The 24,437-nt window shown below is 28.5% G+C and overlaps 2 protein-coding genes across 4 annotated transcripts in view; one reads left to right on the forward strand and one right to left on the reverse strand.

Annotated features, from left to right (window-relative positions):
• LOC107444057 (putative sodium-dependent multivitamin transporter) overlaps positions 1–16,317 on the forward strand; it is a 32,775-nt gene extending 16,458 nt beyond the window's left edge. For 2 of the 3 annotated variants that reach the window (XM_016058116.3, XM_016058117.4), the window contains 7 exons: positions 1,113–1,248; positions 3,271–3,466; positions 6,622–6,776; positions 9,542–9,732; positions 11,529–11,632; positions 13,470–13,600; positions 14,843–16,317. In XM_016058116.3, coding sequence (XP_015913602.1) covers positions 1,113–1,248; positions 3,271–3,466; positions 6,622–6,776; positions 9,542–9,732; positions 11,529–11,632; positions 13,470–13,600; positions 14,843–14,872 — 943 coding nt within the window. In that variant the 3' untranslated portion in view covers positions 14,873–16,317. The remainder of the gene's footprint in view (positions 1–1,112; positions 1,249–3,270; positions 3,467–6,621; positions 6,777–9,541; positions 9,733–11,528; positions 11,633–13,469; positions 13,601–14,842) is intronic. The other variant, XR_001584073.3, reaches the window with a different exon arrangement.
• Positions 16,318–16,411: 94 nt separating this feature from the next.
• LOC122268354 (uncharacterized) lies at positions 16,412–23,377 on the reverse strand (the record flags this gene model as incomplete). The annotated part of the gene is given in 4 exon segments (XM_043045348.2): positions 16,412–16,851; positions 18,981–19,091; positions 21,851–21,960; positions 23,133–23,377. Coding segments are annotated over 4 exon segments (402 nt in total). The 3' UTR covers positions 16,412–16,804.
• Positions 23,378–24,437: the final 1,060 nt, after the last annotated feature.

The raw sequence follows: 24,437 nt of genomic DNA on the forward strand, positions 1-24,437 counted from the left end.
CACCTAGGAGCCAAATCTAGAACCCGACACTCGAAATTTTTGCTCTGTTACAATCGTACCCTGTTACAATTGACCCCACTCTCCCCTACTGTTTAGTAATTTTACATGGTGTGATGAAAACCATTTTAATTTCTAAACTATTTATCCTATCGTTTGAAATTTCATCTCATTCGATTCCACATGATAACTTACATCAGAAAACATATTTTAAATGTGCACATAGCTGCTAGATAGCAATATAAAGTGTATATCTGTTCGTGCTAAAAGCAATATTTTTTTGAGTAAAAGCATTCTCAATTTTTGAACTGTTTGCCCTATTGTCCCAGGTTTATTTTCAATCGATTTTGCATGAAAAAATGTGACGAAAATGATACCGCATTTTTTTAGATAGCCATGTCAGATGTGTAAATAGGTATAATTACAAAATTGTACTTCTTGTTCAAACAGCCCTCATTACTTATGAGCTATTAGTCGAATTGTACAATATGTGTATTATCCCTCTATACTTAAGGTGTAACTATCTAAATAGCAGTATGCAAATTTCCCCCTCCATTTCGCACTCTTACCAAAATACAACACGAGAAGTACATAACAGTTTTTTGTAGATTTCAACTTTATTTTGGATGTTCAGATTTTGTGAGTTTTTTAGCTAACTTCCTATGCTATTTAAGCGTATATTTAAACGACATGAACCATATAAGTTCAAATTTTAGATGGAAAATAGTAGTTACTTACAGCGTAGGCAAATGCATGGGTATCCTATACAGGAGCTATTTTAATTTTATTATTTATTTTGAAAGACTGGTGTACAGTACTTAAGAATGATTTTCTGTATAAACTACAAAATGCTTTGTAATCACCACCCTTAACACGCATTTTTGAAGCTCCTGTTAAAACTATATAAAAAGTTGTATTTTTACCTACGTGGAGCTGTGTAAAAATTCTCCGCATGCAAAAAAGCTCCGAGAATTAAAATAAAAGGTTTCCGACCTTCAGTTATGAAAAACAGCTGCTTCTATAAGCGTATTCCATTAATTTAGAATATAATAGATTTGGAACATTTAGTGTTGTTAAATTAACTCTTACCAAGTTCAACTTGGGTTATATTTCAGAACAATATTTTGGAGTATACCACTCATCGTTGCTTTACATGTGCTTTGCTGTCTAACGGGAATAATTTTCTATGCTTATTTTCGCCATTGTGATCCACTAACAGCGCCAAACAAGCCTATACAAGCTGCCGATCAAGTAAGATATATTTCCTTACTTAATAAAATGTTGTAAGTAAAATACCTAATAAAAGTCGCATTTACTATTAAAAGTAGTATTAGTACCATGCTCAAGTAATAATCACCATTAATATACATTTTCTTAATTGTTATGAACAACAATCTACAGATACCCCCTAGAAAATTCGCAATTGAATATTTAATTGAGAAAAAACAAAATCGATGTTAAATTTGACTGATTAATTTCAAAATCTATCACATGAGACTGATTACTGACTATTAACTGAATTTAATTCCTATTTTGATTTGGTCAATATTGATAAGTATCGGTCTAAGTGTGCGAATTTTGTTTTTCTCTTTTAAATATTATTTTTTTCTACCTTAATGGAATTTTTAAAAATAGCTCTTATTTTCACATATATTTTAATAACATGTACTATGTGATGCAGAACTATAGTTCAGGCATTTTCACCTAAATTTCGAACTCGATTTAAAACAAGCATAATATCATACACCACGAATCGAATGCAATACACTCTTGCTACTCTTGTTCACTAGAATTGTTTGCTATAGGTCAATTCATCTGTAGATTTCGCAAGCCTATAATATCCAGGGCTGGTCCGAGCTGATTTTTAAGTGCAAGCAAAAATATTTTTGACGCCCTCCTCCATTAAGGATAATAATAAATATGAGCGGAGTTAAATAAATCTTATTTACGATTTTAAAAATAAATCAAAATCTACACAGGGCCCTTACGCACCTGGAAAATTTAAAAGTGGTAGTAATTTTAATGTCAGATATATTTTGCCATCTAAGTGTTGAAAATGTAAATGCCGGATTCTTAAAAACCATTTTTTGGTTGGGGGAAGGGGCAAAACATCTGAAAAAGGCATTTCAAATATCATTCATATTAAAAAAATTTTTGTCACTCAGAAAATAATGTAGTGATCAGAATATATGAAAATCTGATGGTGTAATGTCGGGCAAATCTGGAGGGTAATTGGAGACCCCCCCCCGACTCATAATATTATTTTCGGGGATTGTTTTGCACAGTGTGGTTTTGAATTATAGTGTAAAATTGGATGATTAAAGGAAGCAGTACTTCAGTCTCTTATCATAATAACCCGACATTACACTGTCAGATTTCCATATACAGATCGCTATAAAAAATTTTGTGTTTTGAAAAATGTTTAAATATGGATGATGTTCAAAATGCCTTCTTCAAATATTTCGCTCAAAAATAAAATAAAAAAAGGGGAAAATAACATCGCATAAAGTTTCTTTTTCTTTTAACCTAGCCTTACCACGCACCGGAGCCTCCTTTACTGGGAGCCCTACGCAACCACTTATCAGGCTTACATCTCGGACAGGCCCTGATAATATATCGTGATAACCAAATATTCATCTGGGCTTCGAATTTTTATTCTTCTAAACACATTTAATTATACCAAATAAATGCTTGTTAATTAAATCTAAATGTCATGCGTTCACGTTCTTATAAAACTTTAACATGACAGAAAACACAAAAATTTTTAGTGTGTAAATATATAGTGCCTATGAAAATTTAAATCTTTGAAATTCTTTCATATTTTCAAAAATATTTCCAATTCCCTTTGTAAATTTTTATCGAATCCTTATATTTTGAAATTCATGTAGAGAAATAGAAGCACGAAAATAATTGGAGAATTGATAAGACAATAGAATATTTTTAGTTGCAAAAAACACAAACATTTCCCGAGCGTAAATATATATTGCCTATGAAATTTTAAGTATTTGAAATTCAATCAAATTTTCAAAAACACTTGTAATTCGCTTCGTAAATTTTTATCGAATCCTTATATTTTAAAATTCATGTAGAGAAAAAGAAGCTCGAAAATAATTGGGGAATTAGTAAAACAATAGAATATTCTTAGTTTACATACTTTTTATATAGAATAATTTTTATTAGCATACTTTTAATTTACATAAATTCCTTCGAATAAAAATTACTGAAAGATATTAATCACATCTGTGGTAGTTAGATATTTTTTGCTTGTTTTAGATAATGCCATATTTTATAACGAGAACAATGCAGGCTTATCCAGCGTTGCCAGGATTGTGCATAGCAGGAATTTTCAGCGCATCCTTAAGTACCATTTCATCTATTTTGAATTCGTTAGCTGCTGTAACAGTTGAAGATTTTATCCGTCCCATGAGGCCAAATATCTCTCACGAAGTTTTGATAACAAAAATTATCTGTGAGTTTAAGTACTGAGTAAGTATAGCATTTACAGAGAAACTGAGAAATTATGAAATGAGACAGTAGGAGATGAGAGCACAGGGGTCCGTTTCGGTTGGAGATAAATAAGACAGCCTTTAGAGCTGTAAAAATTTTTTAGCAGTCTCTTACAGAAAATACAGCTATTTCTAGCGCTCAATTACAGCTCAAATAACAGTTTAGTTCACAACGGATCAGAAGCTTTGAAACCTCAGACGCTTCAATGAATTAATTAGAAATTCACAAAGCAGAACACTATTACAGTCACAAGCAGATTAATACTCTCTACTACTTTACCCTGCGGGACAAACTCCTACTCACAAAGATTTGGCAAGGAAACCCCGGAACCTTCGACACGGTTCAAGAAAATTCTCATATAACTCCATAAATATTTTATTTTACAACCGTCGTTGAACAGCCGACCCAATTTCATGGGTTTACGATTACTTAAGTTCAACTCCGTAGCCTTGTAATTTTAAACCAATCCAGAAGACGAGGAAACTCCTGGATTAGTACCCCCAGAGGTATTGATTTGTTGTGGGAACATGGAGGACTTTGAGACTCGACAGATTTAACGTGCATCAGTCACCATTTACTACACGGGGAGTCTTCGGCCGGCGAGGATCGAACCCACGACCTCTTGGATATGGGCCCAGCGCCCTACCGACCAGGCTATCCCGGGCCTCCTCCATAAATATTAGTCCTATCATATAAAAACTCAAAATTTCCAGGAATACCAATTAGTTGGCGATCATCGCCAAGTTAGATCATCGCCAAAATCACCGCCAAGTTAGCAAAAATATCGCCAAACCGACTCTTTCGAAAGAAATACGTCATGCGTTATTTTCTTTCTAAATACTTAGAATTACAATGACAATTAAACTGTTTATTTAGAATCCGTTTGAGATATTTAAAATCATAACAAAAAAATTTTACGAAATTATACGCATTTTTCCAAATTCGTAACAACACAACTGTTCTTTATGGTAAGTTATAAAAATGATATGGAAAACTTTCAAATCAGCAATAGGGTGAACCGCAATAACTGCTTTTAATATATATTTTTACAATCTGTTAAGTCAAAATAAAAGGAAGCATTGGGTGCAAAATTCAATATTTAACTGGAAAAAAAAAACTTTATGAAAACTGATAAATATCTGAAAAAGGAAGTAAAAAGACCAATCTAATTGAAAAACGGAGATAAGAAAATTCTCATGTTTCGTAATCAACCCAGCTTTGATGTTTTATAAGCTCATTGTCCAAAAATATTAAAGGTGCTTCTATATGACCAACCTTAATGTATATTTTTAGGAACTTTGAAAAAGATAATGTACTGAAATAATAATAATAAATATTAAAATGTCAAAGCATATTTTTCTAAATAAAAGATAAAAAAAATATTTTTCAAATCTAACGAATAAAACTGAAAAAGGAGAAAAAAATTAAACCAAAACTTGTGTCATTGCCGAAGCACACTGAGAAAAAGAAAGAAGTGTCCCTTAGAAACCCCCTCATATTAATATGGCAATTTAATCCGTTTTTGAGGACTTATTTTTTACCCCCATCTGATTTTTTGTAACCTTGTTGCTTCCTTATACTTTTATTATAATTTGCTATTTATTAACATATGAGCAAATTTTCTTACTTCATTGCTATCGAGAATTTCAAAAATATGCGTAAAGTGTTGATTCGGTAAAATGTAAATTTGGTAATGCAAAATGTACATTTTTTCTTCAGTATTAAATATTGTTGGAGAAAACAAGCATATATATTTCTGATAATTATATTTCTGATTGTTAAATTATCTTATACATAAGATTTAGAAGATAAATATTTTTTGTCATAACAGTAAGTGAAAAAATTTTTGTCGCAAATCTTTAATCTGTATACAGGTATATTTTATTCATTGAAATATTTTTATAAAGTATTTTTATGAAGTATTTTTGTTAAGAATTTTATCACTTCGTTAAAACATTTTAACCAATCTATTTTATTTCAAATTTGTCTTTTTACATTCACGCTTCGATAATGCCATAAAAAATTGATTTCATTAAAATAAAAGAGATTTTCTTTACATTAATCTTTGCTATATCTAAGTTCACAAATTTTTTATTGTGTTCGTTGCATTTTAAGTATTGTAAACTCAATTTTTTTAAAAAAATATTATTTTAATGTTTTCTTTTCGCACAAAATTACATTACATTTCTCCAAATTAATGCTCAAGAAACCTCCCGCACTCCTTTTACAAATACATAGAAAAGAAAATACATGATTTTAGAACATGCTACGTTTCACAATTTTATATATTTTTTTATAACCGTCGTTGAATTACCCATCCAATTTTTAGGGTTACGGGTACTAATGTTTAACTCAGTAGACTTGTAATTTTGCACCAATCCAGAAGACAAAGAAACACCTGGATCAAGTATTGGGAGAAATTTGCCAATGTGGAAGACTTTTTGATGGTACTGTCCTGCATTTGCGTTACACGGAAAGGAAGATCATGAGAGCCTTCCACGGTTAGCCTGACGGCAAAGGGACTTTAACCTTTGATCCGTCTACCACTGAAGATATTTTACGTAAGCACTGTGGTTGGTGTAAGTCGGATGTGGATTCATATCGGCAAGCCTTCCCTGGGATTTGAAACCGGTTCACCTAAGGTGAACGCCATATCTCCTGAGATTCAGAATTTTAGGAACAATCACCAAAAATATTTTTAAAAATGATTTAATATTCTTAGAAAGTAAATAAATAAGTGTGGAGCTTCTGTGTTATTATGGCATGTGTGTTTGTCTGTGTGTAACAAATATTACTTCGATTGTGAAACATATCGAAAACGTTTGTTAACAAATATCAAATGCATTCCAGATGCTCGAAAATATGTAAAACTTAGATAAATACATTAAATGAATGTAATGCAACTTAACTTATAAATTTAATAAAGCATTTTTAAACTTTCCTAGCCATTACTTTAATTTCAACAATAGAATTATGTAAATAGAGATAAGATTTTTTAATTTGCAACATTTAAATTTATTTAACATATTTGTGTGTTTATTTATTGTTGAATAGGTTTTTTATGAAATCTTTCTGTTGTCCACATGTAGATTTAATTGTACATTTATTGCAATATAGGTTTGTTATATGGAGCCATATGCATTGGCTTTGCTTTTGTAATGTCATCTATTGGAAGCTTAATCAAAATGAATGCGATAATCTATGGAATGTTCGCTGGACCTAACCTAGGAGTATTTATTTTGGCAGTTAGCACAAAGGCTTCTAATGAAGAGGTATGTCTTTTTAATACTTTCATACTAAAATATGCAAAACATATTTTAATCATTTAAAAACAAAATTATTATTTTTATTTATTCCTTTTTCAATAAACAAAAAGCATTATTATAATCTGTAATATTTGTATACCACAGCCTTGAAATGATTGCAGAATAAAATCTATTTTTAGAGATTCCTTTCACATTAGCATAAAATTCGAAAACCGTTATATGATAGCTAATGTTTTAATTTCATTAAAATTCACTATTGTTTCTCATGCTTTCTTCAACGCCAACAGATTTGAATGCATAAATCTAAGAAAAGAGCTTTAGTATTCAATTTAATAAATTAATAGCCATTACATGGAATCCTTAACCTTTCCATTTACTTTATATTATTTAACATCCGTCGTTGAACAGCCGACCCGCTTTCGGGTTTACGACTACTAATGTTCAACTCCGTAGTCTTGTAATTTTGAACCAAACAAGAAGACACGGAAACTCCTGTATCAGTACCCCCAGAGGTATTGATTTGTTATGGGAACATGGAGGACTTTGTGACTCAACAAATTTATCATGCATCAGTCACCATTTACTACACTGGGAGTCTTCGGCCGGCGACGATCGAACCCACGAACTCTTAGACATGAGCCCAGTGCCCTATCAACCAGGCTATCCCGGCCTCCTTAACTTTTCTTGGTGAAAACTGTGCTAACGTAAACATGACACTCGCCTGTTTGGATTTCTGGGTGAATTGAAGTGTCTCGTGGTGTTTAGCCCTGCAGCCACAGCCTCCGGGCTATTTTTCAAACTTATAATTTGATAATGTATTTTTATATTTAAAATTAAGATTATTCTTAAATTTGAAGCTTCATAATTTTAGAAAAATGAATCATTTTTATTATTTAAATTTGATTCTTCATTTGATCAGTTAATCTGGTAATCACATTCTGGAGAATAAAATAACTGGACGAATGCATAATGGTAATTGCCTACAATGATTCATCAACATTTTTCAACTATTGTTAATCATCAACTACTTTCTTCAAACATTAAATTTTATCAGCACGAAATCAAACTTTTTCAAAACCAATTCCTTTTTTTACTTCCGTTAAATCATAGATTTACAATACACGATTAAAATTACCAAACAATATTTCGGCCAAGTGTACAAACAGAGTTTACTATGTCATAATTACTCTGAAAATCCAAGCGGTTTGGCTGAATGAGCTTCGTAAAATTTTTTTTCGCCATTTGTACGTGATATGGTTCTAAAAGTTGGCCTTAAATTTCAACCTACCAAAGCATAGACGTTCAAATCCATCAGACATCGCTGGAGATCCAAAATGAATTAAATGATCATGATGGAGATGAATGGTCTGATGTACAGATCAAAGCTTTCATACCAATAAAGAGATTTAGACCCATCATGACCGTTTTCATAACTTGGAATGTTCTTCAAAGACAAGTTTTTAAAGCTTTTCGCTAAGATAAATGCCTTGAAGAAAAACATAACAACGTAATCTCTTCTTAAACTTTGTTGGAAAACACGTGTTCTCGATCAAAAGAGGTAACTTGCCATGGGTTAATTAGTATTGCAACACTTAAGTATTAATCTGAATCTACCGGTTTCAATTTTATTTTGAATCCAGTTAAAGTATAAGAATGTTTAAAAAATTACATGAATTCGATGAAATAAAATATTAAATATCAAACTAAAATAAGTGTTTCTTATATATTCTCCAGATACTATTTCTCAATCAAAACACAGAAAATCAAATTGACTCTTTCAAATAATACGGATAGTTTTTAATCAGCAGAATGTAACATATCAACAGAATTTTGAAATGAGATATGATTTAAAAGTTAATTTTTATGAAAAGTGATGATTCTATAATATACTTTTTTTTTCTAATAAAATAAGAAAAAAAACATGCAATACTTCTGATTTTTAACCTTAAAGGTTTGAAGTTTATTGCGCACAATATATATAATTGAGACTTGTTAAAACCTTAAACCCAAATTACAAAAAAAGAAGAAATCTTTTAAAGGCATTCACTATGAATGATCCAGTATTAAAACTCCATAGAAAAAGAGACCAGGGACACGTCATTGATCTTTTGCCGCTTTCTTTTCTCTTTAAAGAGACGCTTAGCAAAAGTTTTCAAACATTTAGATGAATTTACTACAGCTCATTATTTTTCATTTATTTTAAAAACCTTATTTTAAGTAAATAGGAAACGTGGAAACATTTTAACTGCTCCTTTTATGTCTCTTTGAATCAATCATGTTTATTACCTTCCTGTCTAAAGGACATGCTCCACGCAAAAGAATGTAACATATCATTGTAGCATTATTTTTTTAATAAATAAAGAAAGATTTCTAAGCAAGTTAGAATGTCATCATCAAGTAAAGATAAAAATAAAAGTTTGTTGTGTTCAAAAAAAGGCATTGAAATGGAATTTTGCAACTTTGCAATTAATTTAATCCTTCAAGTGACCAATCGGCCAAATTGTACTGAAATTTCCCTGATGCACGCACTACTTTTCAATAAAATAACATGGAGAGAAGACCATTGTTGATTCAGGAAGCTTACATCTGAAATTTCAGAATAAGCAATGTCTAATGTTCAAGGGGTTAGACTTAATTATAAATTTCCAATAACTTCTGTTTTCATAACTGAATATTTTCTCGTAAAAAACAACTTTTTTTTAAATTATAAAAATATACTTTTGTCTGTATTACATTTCATAAGGTTGTTGCAACTTGTGTTTTGTTGTTAGGGAACAATCATTGGATTTGTTACAAGCCTTGCTATTGCTGCCTTCTTAAGCTTCTCTCCAAGGAAAGAAAAATCAGCTCTTCTTTCACTATCAAATGAATGCCCAGAGTTTGATATAATGAATTCAACGACTGCTTATAGTTTAGCTCCTACTTCTCAGCCTACGAATTCTACAATAGAAACTCCAGAAGAGTTAAGTATCCGAAAAATAGTTTTAAAAAAAGATGAATTTCTTAATTTTTTTTTCAGTACTAAATTAAACTTACGGTTTTGAAAAAAAATTGTAACAGAAAATGTAACAGTTAAATTTAATCAACAATTCTTTCAGCAGAAATAAACAAACAAGGTTTTTCCAAAGTTTCTGATTTTTATTGATAACTTAATTGAGAGATTATGTACGTTCTGCAGATAGTAAACATTTAAAAAGGAAAAAAAAATATCGAAAAAAATCATATGAGCATTTTTTGGGACCTTATAATGAATGGAAATTATGTTGAAATATATATTTGAAATATCTGAAAGAAACAAGAAGTAAGTTGTTTTTAATTAATTTACAATTTTATTACCCGCATCACCCACCTGTCGAAAAAATCTGAACTAATTACAGAAACTCAGGATAGAAAAAATTACGTCTTATAAGAGTTAATTCCAAGAATTGTTAATTAAACTTTAACCGTTTTCCTGTAATACATTTTAAAATCCATCAATATAATGTAGGTTTTCTATAGAAGTTATGGTGGGATAAAATCTCAAACAAGAATACTTATTGTTTTTTGTCAGAACTCAAATACATAATTCAGCTTAAATACACAAGTGGGCGACCTTTGTGCCAAAATACAAACTAAGGCAAACAACGTTAAAGAGCACAAAAATATTATTATGAGCAGACAGCTGTTTCGGATGCTCAAAGGGCAGCCTTCATCAGTGCAACATAACTTTTCTGTTACCTTAGTTTATAATTCAGCTTATCGTAATATCAGTAAACAACTATGCTTCAATAACAATTATGTAAATTGACTTTCAATAATTGACTTTTAGTTTTTTTGTATCTTCTTAATAATTTGAAAAAAGAAGAAATAAACATAGTTTTAAATGAAAATGAGCATTTTTTAAAGTACTAAGACAAAATAAGTTGATTACAAAAGAATTTTTCATAAAAATAATAAGAATTGGCTACAAAAATGTAGAAAAGAAATATACTAAACAAAAGAGAACAATTCAAATGTGCTGTCATATGAATACAGAGAAAATTAATCTGGTAAAATTACCGTATTGTACGTAGCATTTCTCGTAAAATAAAAATTAAATTAAAAAAAGCATAATTCAGATAATGAAAATTAATTAAATGTAACTAAAATATATTGTATATAAACCATTAAATATTTGATAACTTTTGTGTTCATATGGTAACTGCCCGTTATGGTTCCGGATATTCTGGTTTTCTAAATTAAAGTACTTTTTACTATGCATTTAGTAAAAAATTAAAACTGAAAGGTATATTAAATCAAATAAATGGTTCTCAAAATATGTTCAAAATTACTAGATAAAATTAAAAGACCATGACTCCTATTCCTAGACGCTTCGGTATAAACTATCGAGCTTATTGTTATTCCCATAGCGACAGAAACTGGGTGAGTTTTAAGTTATTCTTGTAATTTTAACAATATTTTTTCACTGTGCATAATTTTCTACAAGATTAACATGCTTAAGAAGAAACATTAGAAGGTATTCTATTTGGCAATGGAATTTTTCGAGCTAAGTCCCAAGCCATAGACTCATGGCTGATGTTACGTGAGACTTTATAACAGTAGAGACTAGATGTGTAGTCATTGTAGGTTGAGCTGTATTGTCGCATACTTCACATATATTAAAAAATATTAGTTGGTACTTTACATTAGAAATGCGTAGTTTTCTAAATGCACTTCGTTACTAATTTTTATTTTATTGTTATATTGCCGGTTTAGATTATTTTTTTTATATTTATGTAGGACGCTGCAGATTCCTATATCTTACATGTGGATTTCTAGCATTGGATTTTTCATCTGTTTGATTGTAGGATATTTTGCAAGTATTATAATAGCATTTTTTAAAAGTACGCTCAAATTGAGTTTCTTTACTTCTGTTTAAATTTACTTTACAAAAGTTTCTCTTCGATATACATGTGTTTTTCATGAAAGGGAGGGAAATAAAATTTTAACTAAATAAATTTTCCGTAACTAATTAGAAATAAAATTTTCTAATTACTTACGGTATCTTATATCATGAAAACCAGCACTCCAAAGTATTTTAATGCTATTTAGTACGTTTAAAAATCAAGTATTCAATTTATTTCCTCACTTTTCTTTAACTCTTCTCACCTAACGCTCTGTATAGAAATAACTTGAAATATTCATGTTATTAAATGAATTGATTGACTTATGAATGAATATTTCTTGATAAGACCAGGAGGATACTTATTTATGGCGATAACAAATATCTACATTCATGTAATTGTGAGAAGAGTATGAAAGGAAATTGATTATTTAAATATGCGTTGTGGACCAACGATTATTTAAAGGGTAGTAGAAAAAAAGTTATTTAGTATGTTCCAAATAAAACGCAACCCACGAAAAACGATGAATAGTGCCATACCTAACTGAATTCTGTCACCAAGAGCACCCAGGATAAGAGGGTGCGTTCAGAAAGATACTATTGGTTTCAAAAGGATAGAACCCTCATGCATGTATCTGCATGAACCATGTCTTTTCTTAAAAATTTTTTTGAGATCATCTGATTTCCAAGATACTGTGGCTTCTCGGAGTCTGGATATTGATTATTGGGTTTTATAAGAAAATTGTTTATTGTCCAATATCCATTGCCGAAATAAATTCAAAAACCTAACAAGAAATCAAAAACTCACAAAGGTTGGTTAATGTCTTCGATAATCTTGTTAAACTCCCCAATTCTTATAATTTGTTAACTGACAAACTTGTAGTTTGTGTTCAATTACTTTTCTCAGTGTACCACATTTCGTTTTATTCCAGACATAGTGCATCAAATACAAATACACTAAATACAGATTCTTAACTTAGTAGTTATTCATATTGTTCATTTTTATTTGTAATTTCCATTGGAAGTTTTCTTAAATTTAAACTTCTGGGAGCATTAAGTGAATTATGAATAAGTTTTTGTAATATTTGAATTTAAAGAAAATTCTACAAAATTATTATAAGTAGAATGAAAGAAATGAATGAAAAAATTAATTTTAATTCACTTTGAAGGAAATGTCTGAAACTTAATGTCGCAAACCTAATGAAAGGATTACCATTTCAAAACTTTTTTCTCATATCCTAAGATTTGAGTGACTGTCAGTGTATAAAACATTGGTGCTAATCTTTAAAAAAAACTTTTTTTAATTAAATACATACCTTTCAACGTTTAAGCTTTATACGAAATGCATTTTTCAATGCAAGTTTTAAAGTATTTATAATTTTTCAGAAACTTTTAAGAGAACGTAAGAACATGATTAGAATTCAATCTGACATATGTATTAAAACTATTAATATAGAGTGCTGAACAAAATTCTTTGAATTTTAATCAATTAAAATATTAAATTCTTCTCTTTTCTGCTACTAAGAAAAATATTTTATAAAACTAAGGACCTTCTGTTGTATATGGAGAGTACAAAAATGAACAGTTTCATAAATCCCTTTGATAAACCTGCAAACAAAATATATATCGCCTGTGTTTTATTAATACTTTATTTTAATTCTCAATATTGTATATGACAAATTTTTATAACTGCAAACAATAAAATATTAAGATTTCATTTTTTCAACATGTAATTTCAATTTTGTATATAATACTTTCAAATTTATTCTTAATTTTAATTGATAGTTATGACTTATAATTTACATATTATTTTCTTATTCGAGAAATTTATTTTTTAGAGAAAAAATACGATGTTCCTGATATATACTTAAGTCCTGTACGCACATGGTTCTCCAAAAGGGAAGCCTTTGAGAAAGAAAATAATTTCGATAGAACTTCTGCCGTTGCAGACAGCAAAAATGATTTTCCAGTAGGTATATTTTAATGTTATCTGCAATAAAAGTTACTGCTTAGTATGTGTACACTGTATACTACTACTACTGCTGACAAAAAACATTATATTTTACTATATTTTCCATACGCGTGTCAAGGTTTGTAACTCGTCGAGAAACTCTAGAGCAGCAGTTTTCAAATTTTTTCGGCTACTAAATAATAAATCTTCGTCTGGCAGAACCCTGACTTTAAAAACGAAATTAATGAAAACAATTCTGTATATATTAACCATCAAAACACTATTTTTACTTTCAGACTTTATTATGGAAATGTTTTCATCGTTTTATCATTAATAGTCTTAAAATCGGCTATATGTTCCGCAATTGAATTTACTGTTGAATTTACTGTTCAAAAATAATTGCTTTAAGCGTATAAAAGGGTTATTACGGGGTTATATATTTATTTATCAACGAATTTAGTTATTTTATTTTGATCTGAAAAGCGCAGTGTTAAATTTTTATCTAAAAGCGCAGTGCTAATTGCACTTTTTTATAAATATTTCATATATTTTTTATATGTACCTTTTCATAACTATGCACATTTTTCTTTCTAAAAAAAATTCATTTCTCTGCCATTGGCATTTTATTTTAAATAGTTTTGCAATAATAAGTAATATAAAGATTATTGATTCGATTTAAGTATAATTACAAATTTCAAAAAGGTTAAAATAATAAACTATTTTAAAATAGTCACGGAACCCCTTTTAACTCTATTACCATGCTACCTGAGGGTTCTGCTGACAACCAATTGGGAATCGCTACTCTTAAGAAAGGATAGAGCTGTTCAACATGAAAAAAATGTAAGAGTAATGAACAGCTTTGATTGAATATTTACTTAAAATCTATTTTTCTATGTATTTCCGATTTATATACATTCGTGTCCTCTATATTAATTATTATCTTTGTATGCACAGTTTTAATTTAATTTTCCTAATCCAGTGTAATTAATTTTGTGATTGCTCAGTAATTGTATTAAGGCTTTTTTGATAGTTCGAAACTATATACATTTCTAAACATTTATCCGCCATTTTAATTTTTGTTTACTGTAAAAAGGAAGATATTATAATACTTTAAGAAATAAAACCGATAAATAAAAATTCGAAGAGTATTCTTAATTTTTTTGTTTTAATTCAAGTTTTAGAAATAATTTAAGGGAAACAAAGCTTGAAGTGCATAAAATGAATATAATTTCAATATTTAAATTTGTTTTTACTTTTCAGGTTAGCTTACACCAGGAGACCAGGTTTTAGGACAGTCAGTGATGCATATTCTAAATGATGTTTTTAAAATTTTCATTAACAATCTTGTCTTAGATTTTTGAAATTTTTAAGAAGCAAATAATTTTGCTATAAAAGAAAAACATAAGCATTAAAAAAATTTTTATTCTATGCAGTGCTTTAGTGGAATAATATAGATACTACTTAATATTTCAAGCTGTTATATTTTATCTTTTAAATAAAATAAATACTATGAATTTAATGACAGCAAAAAGTGATTAAAGTTAGAATGTGAAATTAAGAACATTTTTTGCTAGTCACTTTAATTTAAGAGTACTGGTCTGTAGACTTGGTCAGTTTTGCAGAATTAGAATTTCTTTAATTAAATATTTTGTATATACATTATTACAAATATTACATTTGGGAAAATAGAAAAATAATTTATGTCTGTTTCTTATTACGTTGTTAATAAGTATACATGAAAAAAGATTTTTTATAGAAAATAACAGCTGATTTTTCTTTTTAGAGATTATTTTTTTAGTGTATCGGAATTTCAAACTTTACATATTCTTACTTAAGTTTAAAATACTTCTTCTGTATTTTATAATTTGTTTAATAGCTGAGGGGTTCAAATTACTACTATATAAGAACATTTAAAACCATTCTGTTTTTTTACACCGTGAAACAAGTATGGAGGTTCTGGTTATACGGGAACACCCTCAAAAAATGAAAAATAAAATATTGTCTTATAATATGTGAGAAAATTTGGTAAACGCAGTAATTTGGAAATTTTATCATGATACCTTAGAAAAAGGAATAAAAACCATTTATTTGATCGAATTTACTTTTCAGTTTTGCATTTCTCTTTGTGTAGCAATATGGTTTAGACTTTTGAAAATCAAAACTTCCGTTAAACCATTACCATATTAACGGAAAAATTACCAAATAAATAGTTTAAATATGATATATTTTGACTTTATTAACCATAATTATAAGTTTTTTTATATCAGAAATGTCATTACCATACAGTACGACAATTTTACCAAAACTTTTTCTCCACATATAAGGAGATATAGGTATAGGATATGTATATAAAGCATTAGAAAGAAAAACATACTTTGTGCTCCAGTCTCACAATGAAGACTAAAATGAGTCAACTATAATCTCGACAGTAACAATAAAATTAATGATGTTTTCTTGTGTGACTAATGAAGAAAACCGTTAAATAAAATTTTATTAATAAATTACACATGCATAAATAATTTGTTTTTATGTTTTGCCATCATATGTGTATTTTATTATTGTTTCTTTTTATAGTTAAGCTATAGAATGATTTTATTCAATGTATTTTTTGAAAAGACGATTTACAAGTGTTCACAAGAATGTGTTTTTAAAAATTCAGAATACACAACTGTAAATAGTATAAAAAAATTTATTTTGTACTCTAATTTTAAAAATAAAAATTTATAATTTATTGGTTTTACAGTATTATTAATTCTTTGAAAAGAAGCTAGTCACAGATGCACTAAAGAGAATGAAGTGTGCATAATAAATACAAGAAAAGAAATTAAATAGTTTCTACTTTAAGTCATTTTATTCAGATTAAAAAATAATTACAAAATTTTGTAACATAAAAATTATATACAAGGTATTACGCAATCACAAACTTTCATAAATATTTTAAGAGTTTTATTCAAAAAATTAAGTTTAAGAGCATTCATATTCGGTGCTTAAAAGCTAATTTGCCTTCCAAATGTGTTTGCTTTTCTGTTACTTCTTTAGACAAGAACTTTAAAAGTATATTTTAAGAAAAATATTCTTTTATATACAACACTCTAAATTACATCTGCAGAAAGTATGCAAGGAAATTATTTTACAGTTTTTTCTTACGCTCACTTTGCACAGTTCTATGCAATACTCTTATGTAATTCAATCACAATTGAAACTGACATCAATAGAAGTCATTCATATGAAATTACTATTTCGTCTAATCACCTCCATTTCGCTCAATTCTGGAAAAAAAAATTATTAAATTTTTTAAATAAAATTTAAAAATAATAATTTTTACTTAGAATGAAATAGATGTTATTTTATAATATTAAAAAAGCTTACATTAATTCCAATTATGAAAATAACTTTAATTGCGTTTATATTTAATTTACAAAATGTGTTCAAATCAAATAGTCAATAAAATTTTATTATTATTATTTCAAGTTATACTATTTTCAGATTTATAAATTCATTCGAAGTTTCGATTTAAGGATAAGTATACTAGTTCCTTTGACATAATGTAAAATTATTTATATATTTATATCAAATATCATATCCAATACATAATTAAATTGACGTTTTGAAAATGATTAGACATTTTGCAAGTGCATTTATGTTTTTAAAAATATATATTAGTATTATATATTCGTTAAATTGATGAATGAAGCAAAATGGGTACATCCAAGAATTGAATTTAAAAATTTATTTTCTCAATATTTCGTCGTAGCCCACTTGTTTGAGTTGCCAGTATCACTTTGTAGCAATATTTGAGGCTATACGATTTTGCACAAATAATGTTATCGTTAGTTGTTGTTTTTTAGAAATTTATTTTATAAAAATACTTAATTTTCCGTTATTTCTTGGTTATTATTTTGAGTTATACTTTGATTCATATTCATATTTTGTTGCGATTGTAAAACTACAAATTTGATGCCAATTGCTGTTCTTGTTTAATAATGTTTATCTAAAGTGAACGTTACAGCCTATAAATTTATGCAATTTGAAAAAATAACTATTTATTAGTAAGGTCTACAGACCGACTTTTTAAAACGATGTTGCTTATTAATCTATTTATTTTTGGTACATTGCACATTTTGACATTTATTTTTCAATCGTTTATTTTTTAATTATTTTTAATAGCAAATATTCAGCTGAGATATAAAATGGCATAAATAATTTTAATTAAGTCAAAAATTTTAATTTTCAAAACTTAAACATTCCATATTTTCAAATTTCATTTTTTAAAATCTTCTGAATAACTAGGAAATTCAAACATTATTTTAATCGATTAATTATTTTCTGGAAAAAAAGTATATTAAGCTGTTGATTGCACCTTGCGCTTCAGATATGTTTGAAATGCATAAAATTTGCAGAAACAATATATATTTGAGCAAAAAAATATGACTATTGTCGACGGAACTAACGAACTTACTAGCTGAGAGGGATTCCGTCGTAATAGATCAACAGTTTTAGATAAAAAAAATCACAGTACTTCGTTGAAAATGCACAAAAAATTAACTGAAGCATACCAACATTTAGAATGTAACCCTAGAAGCCATACATATGCATTTATTAACGACGAAATAGATTCTTTAAATAATTATAATTAATAAATGCTTTCGTAACTCCAGAAATTACCCAGTTTTTAAATACCTTCATATTTAAGCATATTAATTATAAAAATTATGCATATTTCAATGTAAAAATAATGTACTTATTTAATGAGAAATAAGAAATTTTACTTTCATGAAATTTTAGCTGTTTTTTGAAACCTAAATTATTATTTATAACAGACTTATGTCTGTAAAAGGAGTGCATTTTTACTATATTGCTTAGTAAATAATACAATTGACATTGTGCATTTTATTATGCTGGATTATGTTGCATGGTTTGAACGAAAGCAGTCTGAGGCGGATTTTCATGTGGAACAAATAAAGATAAAAACATCTTTAATCAAGAAAAATTATTTTACAAAACGTAAAATACGATAATATTGGCTTGGAATTGTCTTAAAATAGTAGTTTGCTAATAGTAACTAGCAAAATTCTCAGATGCGGTCAAAATTGTTACTTAAAATTTCAACTTAAATATTGTTAATGCATCTGATTTTTTTCTAGAAAACGGTTCCAATAAGAAAGCGGTTCTTTTTGATTAGCCGCGGGCAATCAAATTCAATGATTTTTATTTATTTTTTAATATTTTATTTATTTACTTGAAATGGACGATTAAAAAAATACTCTCGGCTAACTGAAAAGTATCAAGAAAACTAATTTCATAAGGATTACTACTTTAGTTCTATTTCTCTTTATTTTTGTCAGTTCTATCCGAGCACTTGACATGAGGTAAAAATAAAATGTATATTTTAACTTACCATTTTTGCTCTTAATAGCGTCCGATACATGGGCTGCTTTTTGAGGCTTTTCAAAGTAGAAATATTTCACGAGAGGACTGATAAGTTCTGGAGCAACTTGTTCCGTTTTACCTAAAACGTAATTTAAATACACCGTAAATTATTGTAAATGATCAGAGCATTTTCGTTTGAATTAAATTTTTCAATAATATAAAACAAAATTTGTTTTGAAATAATTTTTAAGCAATGAGCCAAGTATTAATTTCATTATTTTAAAGAAGTTTACTGTCCTATTTTGAATGAAGTACTAAGTTAATGGCATCGTTCCTGGAAATGGATAAATAGAAGTCATTTCTTTAACTCTTGAGTTTCCTGCAAAATAAAAATTTCTAAATCCGTGCTTTTATTTGCTTTCTCATTTGTATAAAAATTTTTGTTTTCGTAAAAACTTACAATGACAAACTCCCATAGCCTATTAAATAGTAATTTAGGATGAAGGATTCGAAGAAAATTTTTCTGTATCCTTAGTCAGGCATTAGTAACTTATGGTACACGTGCCAAATTTTGCATCGACACGTTTGGCTCATTATATACAATTTGGTACAATTTAAAGGAACTCTACACCACTCAACAAAATTCTGAGATAAAGATAAATGGTTTTGTTACGACGTACTTGGTTTTATTATGAGATAAATATTTTATTATTGTGGCCATTAATACCTACATACTTAATCAAATGACCACTAATAAAGTTTTCTGTTTTTGATTTTCAACGTTTTTCGACAAATAAATTTGTGCAACAACACTATCGTGTTGTATGTGTGTTATGTATCAAAATTGCCCATATGCCACAGGCCAAGTTCACTGTTGTAAAGAAATAAATAAATCTAAAATTGCAAAAAAAAAAACAACTGAGGCATTTATACACTTAAAGTCTGTTTAATTTGCGGTAAGAAAAACAGTCAACTGCACTGTTTCTTGCGGAAAAAATGGCTATATAACAATTTATTTTATTGTTATTTTACCACATTTAAGCAAAATAACCATACCATTTCCAAAACCATAAAATAATTGGTGGAAAATAAAAGCAAGCACAGAAAATAATTGCAGAATGATCTTTAAAAAAGGCTTAAGCTATCGAACGGTACACAAAACTGAATGGCAAAGCAAAGACTAGAACATGTTTAATCTGTTAGGGATTAGGAGAAAAATAGATTTTTCAGTTTACTAAGATAATTATTATATCAAATAAAAAAATGCATAGTTAAGTTACAGATCTAATAGAAAATAGTTTTTTTTTCAAGAACATTTTGAATTAATCCATTTCAAATTATAAGATTCTTATATTAGTTGCTTCAAAATGCCACTACTTATTAAAATCTTAATTAAAATGATTTCTTACAAAAAGCAAATTTTAAGACTTAATATTCTTTAGAAAATTGAAAATCGGTTTAAAATTTTAAAAAGTGTTTTACTATTATTCAATGTAGCTAAATATCTTTATTCAAAAAAAAAAAATATTGATGAATGACCCCTCAGTTTACAATTTTTACATTGAGTTGTTAATTGGATTAAAATCCTTTTAAAGAAAGGAGCTCAGTTTAAATTCTATCCATCATACAAGATTTGATTTTATCTCCTAAAAATAGTGAATAAGTATGCGACCAACAGTTTGCCTTTCTATATTTCATGCAAAGGAACATTTTTACCTTTTTTTTTATAATATTCTTCATAAGTTAAAATTCAAAAGCAACATATCGGATAGAATATGTAGATATCTCCATCGTTTTTGGACAATTTGTAGATGACCCCCGTTTTTTCAACAAATGCAGCTTTGAACCGACAAACAGAGAAAGTCCGTAAAAAAACGGGAATTTTTTACATTTCGCAAATAATGGATAAAAACAGAAAACGGAAAAAAAAACTGTAAATTCCTCTAAACATTTGTTTCCATGAAAAATAGAGTTTTCTTCCTGCAGGACTTTCAGCTATTTTTTATAGCATAATTTTATTACACAGTTAGGAAAAAATATATAAAAAGAACTATTTTTGAATACAATTTCCATTAGAAGTAATTTTAATTTTCCTCTTATGTATTTTTCACGGGATCAATTAAAATTGATCAAGTTTAATAGGAGTCGTTTCAAAACGCAGCAGAGGAGCCACGTGAATTGACTTACAGATGGCTGATAAATTTGTTATTTAAAAATAAATTTTCTTCCGTTTAGATCAGATAAATAACTAATTAAAATGGTTAAAATATTTTTGAGTTTATTTCTCTAAATGCACAGCGTTGAACCTTACAAAAACAGCTAACTGATAATGTAACAATAATTTTATTTTATTTCGCTGATTACTTTTATAAAATATGAAAAATATTAAAAACGACGGACTTTTCATACGTTTATCTAAATTGTAAAAAAAATTTCAGTATTTAGTAAAATAAATTCTTTTTTGTATTTTTAATTCTGTCAAAATGCTCAGAGTTGAGCAAAATAAAATTTTCATTTGTAAGTTTTAATGAAATTAATATAAGGAATGGGGATAAATTTATAAAGACTTAATTCTCGATCTTATGTCCAAATAATATTTTAATTATGTTTATAATATTAACCAAACGTTTAAGCATAATTAAATAAACATGGAAAACGGAAAAATATTTCTTAGAAATTTATGCTAATCCATCAAAACTCTTAAAAAGTGATTTCTATACTTGCATAATAGTAACAGTGAGTGATAATTTTCTGTATTATTTAATAATATTAAGTATGAGTCTAGAGTAATAATTTTCGGATTTTTCTGCGGTAAAAAAAATCTTTGTATTTTGTTGGGTTAAGAATATAGAACTTTTATTTTAAAATAAAATATAATTTTGAGTTTAAAGTACTCACCTTTAATTAAGTTTAAAATAATACTTGAAAAGTATCCAACTACGTAAGCAATGAAAAAACCTATTGCTATCAGCCACATGAAGGAAATTCTATAGAGCGGGAATATATCTCTGCAAAATAAATTAAATAAACTCATCCACATAGTTACTTCTGACCATTATTTTTTAAATGTTAAATACATAAAATGATTTAATGCCTTAGCTAGTAAATTTTACAAGATTATTACCATAATAATGCGTAATATATACTGTAATAATAATTATCTGTGCATCACAACTGGAAATTTACCCATGTATTATGATTTACTGAGTCAAAAATTAATTTTATTTTAAAAAATGAACAACACTTTTAAGATTATGATTTATTTTTTTTACGCTGAAGTGAATAAGACGAGACGATAAGACTGTACTTAAAAGTGCTAAATTAGTGACAGAAGAACTACAACAGTGTTTTGGAAATTGTGCTAACATGAAATGTTACATTTTGTACTCTTCTATACTATGCTCAATCTTAGATGTTGTGAATAATTTTGGATCAAGAAACAGTAGAGAATCAATAGATATGTAAGTCTATTCCAACTGATTTATTGAATTACTTATATAACATTAATGAGTTTTTAATTAATTTTTGTTGCAAATACTTGTATTTTCCGGTTATTGTCCTGTAAGCGTTCTTTGACTTCTTTCACAATTATTTCGCATATGTTTAATTGCTTAATCTCTCGCTTTATACCGATGCTTGCAGCATAATTATTTTTGCAAAAGAGCTCCAAAAATTCACTTTAATACAATGTACCTTGTTTATTACTGTCTATGTTTAGTGAGATGGTAGAAGAACTATGCCATGGGGCTATGGAGAATCATTGTTGTAGCCTATGGGAAACGTTCGCAATTCGTCTATGACAAAATGTTGCAATTAGCATGTGGAAAAAGTGAATGGCATAATTTTAAAATTAGCAAAACGTCTTAAGAACATCCCTATGAGGCATTTTATAAGGCAAACGTATGGCGAATTTTTCTGAGGATCATGTAAAGGAGTTAGTGAAATTGTACAATGTTGTTCAAAGTACCAATTTTACCTATTTCCAGAGTATAGCAACATTTAAAGGAGCAATAAAAACTTTTCTTTTTCATTTACTTAAAACGATGAAAAATAATAATATGCAAAGAAAAAAGACAAAAATGTATTGAAAAAGTAACGTTGTTACGTAAGCTTGATACGAAGGAAATTCGATTTTCAAAAACAGATTAAAGCATTGATCGCCTAATTTTAAATAACTTACTTAGAACCATCATAATCCACTTCGAGATGAGAGTGATGTTCGGAAATAAGGGAAGGGACTGTGGAACTAAAATTGCTCGTACTTTGTTCTGCATTGCTTGAAAAATAAAATAATTCGGATGAATTGTCAGCCATGCAGCCTCTTACAGAAACAGGTAGGGGGTTTTGTGGAGGTGAGTAAGCGACAGCACTAAATCCAATCCACGTTGAAATTGCAATTCCTAAAATAAGCCCTATATTGGCACCCTAAAAAAAAGAAAACAATTGAACACAATGCCACTTTTAAGATAAAATTCCTTCAATAAATTTATCAGATATTTTTATTTTCAATTAACAATATGACTTAATAATAATTCTATCACCTATTAGCTAATTTATTATTTTACTGATATAGCTTAAAAATTTTCCTTTTTCTAGAAATTTATTTTAATTAATTCTGCTGGAAACTGAAATTAAGCTCTTGTGACTATAGAACAGAATATGAAAATTTAAAAAAAAAAAGTATTATCTGAATCTAAAATTCTCAGAATAAAATTTTCTGAATCAAAAAGGAGCTATTAAAAATGAAGTCAAATCAAAAATACTAAAATTCCCAAACATACATTAGTCATCACTCTTGGCTAATTCAACTATTTTCCGGCTACGAAATATTTCATATTTCAGTGAGCTATCAAAAAATATCGAAATTTACTACTCTATCACAATAATGTCCAACAATTTTTTACGAAAACAAGTATAAGATTACAAGTTGTCAACAAGGCACTGCGAAATCTAGAGCTGGATGCATATATTTATATACATATATATATATATACTTATATTTATACTTACGAACTTATTATCGGAAACCCAGGTTTTCATGGTTTCTCGCCCAGGAACAATGTTTTCATGGGGCACATTAGGACCCATAATCCTCATAGAACAATCCCTGACGTCTGCAAGCTACTTGAACATAGTTGCAGACCAGGCTCACCCATTCATGGCAACAGTTTTTCCTGTGGGAGATGGTGTTTACCAACAGGATAATGCACCATGTCATAAGGGTCGAATCGTCATGGATTGGTTCCAGAAACATTCCAGTGACTTTCAAGTCATGTCTTGACCCCCAAATTCGCCTGATCTTAATCCAATAGAGCATTTGTGGTCCTACTTGGAAAACCAAATTCATGCTGCCACGCTATTCCCTCGCAATGTGAGGGAATTGCAGGACCAGTTGGTGAGTGCTTGGTACCAGATACCTCAGACTACCTATCAGCACCTTGTGGAATCAATGCCACGGCGGGTGCTAGCAGTTTTGAGGGCTAAA

This window comes from Parasteatoda tepidariorum, chromosome 3 (assembly GCF_043381705.1).
Source record: "Parasteatoda tepidariorum isolate YZ-2023 chromosome 3, CAS_Ptep_4.0, whole genome shotgun sequence".
NCBI lineage: Eukaryota > Metazoa > Arthropoda > Arachnida > Araneae > Theridiidae > Parasteatoda > Parasteatoda tepidariorum.